The sequence below is a fragment of the Labeo rohita genome, chromosome 5 (genome assembly GCF_022985175.1).
Source record: "Labeo rohita strain BAU-BD-2019 chromosome 5, IGBB_LRoh.1.0, whole genome shotgun sequence".
In the NCBI taxonomy this organism is placed as follows: Eukaryota; Metazoa; Chordata; class Actinopteri; order Cypriniformes; family Cyprinidae; genus Labeo; species Labeo rohita.
In genome coordinates, this window is record NC_066873.1 from 18,448,763 (window position 1) to 18,454,762 (window position 6,000).

The following is a 6,000-nucleotide window of genomic DNA, read 5'->3' on the forward strand; positions in this document are numbered from 1 at the left end:
GTTTTTATGACGTCTAAGTAATTTACAGCAGAACAGTAAAGACATACCCAGATCTTCTTTCGTGAGGGAATGAGACACATTAAACACCACAACAAACAAAAGGGTGTTAATTTCACGAATCCATTTTCCATTTGTTTCTGATGTTAGTTGTTTTTCACGCCTTTGTTACAACATTGAGCTAGGCTTACCATATATTAAGAATACCAAGTCTCCTGACAAGATCCATGCTTTTGTAAGAACTAGAATATGCCACAATCAACATTTTCTCATTCTAACTAGTGACTGAAAATGCAAAATGCAACACTTTTGTGATTTTTGTTATGCTCTGATAAGCCAACGTATCTACATCAAAACGTGTTTTAGTTCACATTGAAACAGGAACTGAAAAGAGACACAGATTTGTTGTATTAAAAAAACTTCTCTTTTGTGGCAGATAAAATATTGAAAGCTTCCACTTCAATGTTTAATACCACAGCTGTTCATTGCCAAAATGGTTGATATTCATTTTTGGCCATAACCACAGTTTAAAACCACATTAAATATGTCAGCATCGAGCAAATATAATAGATAAACTACTGCTCTTTCACATTACCACAGAACTGTTGGCCTTGTCAACAAGGTTTTTTTTTTTAAATGAGTGAAGATGTAAGAAACATCGTGAATACTAAAATCCGTACCCTCAAGTTTATCAACATAGCAGAACACATCGTAGGTCTCTGTGGGCCTGCGTTTGCCATATGACCTGACACCAGGTTTTCCAGGCAGATTTCCAAAGCAGCCAGGCCTTGGTCTAGTGATTGGATATCTACAGATAGAAACAATCCACACAGAGAGAAAAGTTTCTCATGATTAGTACAGCCTTTGCAATTTCCTTTTTATATCAACATGTTGACATATTGTTTAAAACTGAGGTTGCCAGTAGAGGATATAGAAGTACAAACAGTTTGTGTGCGTGTTGCTTCTAACCTCACTGTTTGATCTGCTATCCAACCAGCATCACACTGGTCAAATCCATCCTCATAAGCAGCTCTCAGCTGCTCCGCTGTAGCAATGGAGGCTCCAACGTCTCTGCAGGTCTGCACAGCTTGTGCATAGTTCAGAACGTATCTGCTGACCTTTGACCTGTAGTGAAACACCACGCCTGTTCAAAAGAACAAATAAAACAAACAAAAATGAACATGTCCTAACAAAGACCATCCATTAACATTTTCATTAAATGGGGGCATATTGTATTACTATCGTTGTTGTCAGTGACCGCAATAAATATGAAGCCTAATAGAAACTGCTTTATTCCTGATGATGTCTGCAAGTTGCTTATAAACAAATTAATGAAGCAAGCAGTGTTGGGACATTCATTTGAATGAGGGGACATTCCATCCACCCCCATAATTGTCGCTTTGAAACAAATTCAAATTAAATGAGTAATGGGTCTAATTAAAATGGTAGTGTGTCTTTGCTGAGAGCAGGGTGGTGCTCAATTTCCAGAGCCAAAGCAGTTCAGGGTTGACCCATCCCATCCTTTCACATGGCCTGCACATAAATCAGCCCATACAAGATGTGTCCCGGCATCACAGTATATCCAAGCAGAGGGAAGACATTAGGAAAGGCAAAGTTTATTGGAGTGCATTTGACTTTTTACACTGTAACTGTAATCTAAGAGAGTCCAAAACAACCTTAAAATCCCTCAACAATTTAGATAATCTGTGCTTGTGGGTTTTCTCCCATAAACAGTTCCACTTAACAGACTGAATGTACATTTATCTATAATTTGCTTGGGTTATGACTGTCAGTGATCAATTAGCTTTATGGAATTTAGCATATTGGCAGCATATGTGCTTTAGATGCAACAATGCTGTTTCTAAAAGACAAGTTCAGAAAAAAATCTCACCCTCAACATCCAAACTGACTGTGTCTTGTGTGTCTTCAATCCCATACATCACTTCACAGCGGTATGTCCCAGCATCGCTGGCCCGAAGCTTCACCATAGTCAGAGAAGCATCCCCGATGTCTTCCGGATGGCTCTGCACAGATACACGGCTTCTATACCCCGAACCAATCTTAATGACACCTTTTTGGGTGACAAGTACAGTCGACTCGACACCCCCCTCCATTTTGGTCCATTTGATGCGCAGGTAATCTGCTCCCGAGGCATTTCTGTTTCTAGGTCCAACAGTCGGGATGATGGAGAAGTAACACGGCAGGGTCACTTTCCCGGACAGCAAGCCGCTGACAGGACGCATCACCATTAACGTGCTAGAGACTGAGAGAACGAAAGGCATGAGATGTTATACACACAGCTGCATCCACTGCAAAGCACAGGAAATCATGCCTTACTGTGTTTATGATAATTGAGCTGACAATTATTTTACTGCCTCTGTGAAGCCTACGGGTGAGCACACCAGAAACTATTTTCCTGTGGAAGGACGGATAACCTTGAAGGGAGGACGTTCAAAGGATCATAACTGACAGAAAATCACCATATACTCGGACCAACAATGTGAGAAATGTTTTGGACAGGTGGGATTACCCCTCAGGGTAGCACACCACCGTGTGAGAGCATGGCCTCTCGGAGTGATGAAGTCAAGCCATCTGTTTGCACCAGACTACAAGAAGATCCTAATTAAAAGGTATAGGTGCCTGGAAGTAAACCATTAGAGGCAGCTGGGGGACAATAGCTTGTGGGAATGAGAGTTTAAGATATGCTGCACTACAGTTTAACTAGTTTAGGAGAAGCATTGACAATAATTTTACAAGTTGAGTTTTGTTGTATGAAATGAAATCATACAGACTCCAAAAAAAGCATGTATGTATTCACATGAATTAATCAAATTTTTACCCTACATTTAGAAACTCTTGAACATGTAGAGATGTATAAACACTTTGACAAACATGTTAAATAAAAGAAAAGTATAAAAAGCTTACCAGGTTCAGTCGTTGTTTGGTATATGAAGACCAACCACAAAATGTGTTTTATATTTAGCAACATCTTCCTGTATATAAGGTAAAGAGAAAAATCATTGAATCATTGATATGACAAGTCACTTAAATCTAGCTGTATACTGAGATGAATAACATTTGCTATCTATTAAGACTCGTATGCAGCACGGCTCATCTGAGGCGATGTGGTGGTCGTGCAAAGTGTTTCCTCTCAGAGGGTGGGTGGCGGAATTGAGTATTCAGTTGCTATAATCCCCTGCGGGGGGTGAGGCACAAACTTTTGCCACCGCCACACTACAAAAGTGGGGTTTAGAAGACAACCCACTGACCATATGAGAATGAAAAGTGACGTAAAACAACCCAAAACTTATGTGCGGTCTTTCACTACTGTGAAACTACGTGACACGTACACGAAAATGATTTCTTTATGTTATTTCATGCAGTTGTACATTTTCCATTGTTTATTCCTTGCCTCATGCAGTATGACAAAGTCAGCTCTTTAAAAGTGCCATTTTAAGTTTAATTGCCGCCTTAACATTTAAGGAAAATTAAGTGATGCAAACGTGCAGTGATGAGGTCACATCACTTTTGACCACTCATTTCATTACTGAAATCTCATTAAAAAAAAGTAGAAATGACAGAAATCTTTGTGACAAAAACAGATGGAAGCAGATGTTACAGTGCACGAATATCTACTTACTGTATCTACTTACAAACGTTTACAAAAAAATCGAACACATTCATGCATTAAAATTGTCATTGTCATTCAAGAAGTCGACATCATCACTTTTCATTCACGCATGTGTGCGCGCTCTACTATTTTGCTCCTGTTACTATTGCTGTTGGAAGTTCCTCACTCTGTAATAATTAGATTCCCCAGTCTACAGTTAAGGTTTCATAGTCAATTATTATCTGTGAACAGATTCAGAAGTGTCTTGCCCCAGGCAAGATGCCCTAAACGGAGCTGGAACACATTACTAGTCACGCCCCATGATGTGTACGGTCAGCATCAGAGATGTGAAAGATTGTTAACGAGTCTTTAGCAGTGCTTTATTAATTCAGTGGATCTCTTTGGATATTTCTACTTGTGTATTGAGTGAGGTCATGGGAATTTTCAATACTTTAGTGTGACTCATGTTAAAATATTGTACTGTAAAGTATTTGTGCTATTCCATATTGTAAAAATACTATTAAATAATAACCGGACAACAGAAAACAAATTATAATAATAATAATGCCAACAACAATAAGATGACTGAAGAGGAAGGCTGAAAAGCAGTCGCTAAGAACAACAGTATTTTAAATTCTTTTCTGATTTATATAAATTTAATATGTCGTGATATTATGCATTTATACATTAAGCAATTAATTACTGAATAACTTTGACTGACGACAGCGTCATAACGTACACAGAAATGTACAAAATAATGAATGAATGAAATACTGTACCTTTCCTGAAAGTTATAATTCCAAACGAAAATAACTGTTACTTAATCCCAGTTTACAGTGAGTCCACATGAAATCTTCATACGTGTCTCCCTGTATCAGGAAAAAAACGTGTTTTCTCCTTCTCCTCAGTTTGGTCTTCCTAGACCGTATGTTGCTTGCTCTGGTCCGGACACAAAATGTGAACGCTAACAGCAAATTCAAATCCATTTTACACCCTAAATAACTTCGTCAGGGATTTAGAGGAGGGGCTCACTGCCCACCCGAAAAAGTGAGTGGACACCAAGGAAAAGGGAGGCGCGGGGAAAGTGACTGGGACACACGTCACAGGTGCCCCGACTAGACAAGGACACACACACGAGTCCGATGCAAGCGCACAGCATTTACATCTAAATAGGAACGAATTACATTTAGAAGAGCGTCACTTTGCCCTAAACATGTTTAAGTGCAGAGCACTTAAGTGAATGTTAACCTTGATTATATAGCAGTCAAACTGCTATGTAATGCTGTCGTAGCCAATAATACTTTATCCTCAAATATAGCGTAATTAAATATTAATTTATTTTGGATCAAGTTAAACCTTTAAATGGTCTATTACTGTGGTTCCAAACAAACGAGATTTGTTTTAAATCTCAGGTAATAACTCAAATGACATGTTTTATAATGAATGACGAATTAGCATAGATCACGTGATCATAAACAGCAAATTTACTAGAGTCGAATAAAAGGATAAAGTCTTAAATCTGGCAAGTGAAACAAAAAAAAAATCCACGTGACAGTTTCTCAAAGTCATCAATTTCCATGTTAACACTTTATTTCAAGTTGCGAATTATTCCTGCAACACTTTAATCTCAAACAGTTATTCACATGCACCAGACAGTTGCACCTCCACACGGGGGAGAGACCGCACTGCTTACAGCACTAGCTGATAAGAAAGAGCAACCGGATGTTCAAAAGGTTATAAAGTGACGGGGTGAACTTTAAAACAAGTTCACGCTGCAATGCATAAATCACTTTGATATGTATTATTTTTTTTATTTTATTTTTTTATTTATTATTTATTATTTAACTAAGTCTAATTAAATGTAAGTAGTGAATTTATAAATAATGAATTTCAAAAAATGAAAACAAACAAAGAAAGAAATAAGCAGCTAAAAATCCAACTTCATTACTTGTCTGAATATATTCTGACATGTTTATATTCTGTTCAACAGATGGTTCTAATTAATTCTAATTTAATATGATAAGATTGTGTTAGAAACATAAAAATTAATAAACTTCATGTTAATTTATTTTTTAAGTTATTTTAAATTTAATTAAAAAAATTACAATTAAAAAATGGTTTGGACAGCCAGTTTGTTTGTACTTACATTTAAGGCAGCAACTGAACTTAAAATTTTATACACAAAAATTCAATACATCAACAGACAGAATATGGAAGATTCAGCATAACTTATTGCAGATGCACTTTCAGAGGAAAAAAAAAAAGGAAGACATGAAAATACGTTGACTGTAGCGATGACTTTTCAAAAGTTGCTAATATGTACCATTTGGGTAATAATATGTATATTTTAAGTATTAATATGTACCCTTCAGGAGTAAATAACATACATAGGT

At 37.1% G+C, this 6,000-nt stretch overlaps 1 protein-coding gene across 2 annotated transcripts in view; it reads right to left on the bottom strand.

The window, feature by feature from the left end:
* vcana (versican a) overlaps positions 1-4,558 on the bottom strand; it is a 40,724-nt gene extending 36,166 nt beyond the window's left edge. For both annotated transcript variants that reach the window (XM_051110052.1, XM_051110051.1), the window contains exons 1-5: positions 4,387-4,558; positions 2,923-2,990; positions 1,889-2,260; positions 967-1,141; positions 678-805 (exon numbers count right to left, since the gene is read on the bottom strand). In XM_051110052.1, the coding sequence (XP_050966009.1) occupies positions 678-805; positions 967-1,141; positions 1,889-2,260; positions 2,923-2,986 (739 nt within the window). In that variant the 5' untranslated portion in view covers positions 2,987-2,990; positions 4,387-4,558. The remainder of the gene's footprint in view (positions 1-677; positions 806-966; positions 1,142-1,888; positions 2,261-2,922; positions 2,991-4,386) is intronic.
* Between the last annotated feature and the right edge of the window lie 1,442 nt (positions 4,559-6,000).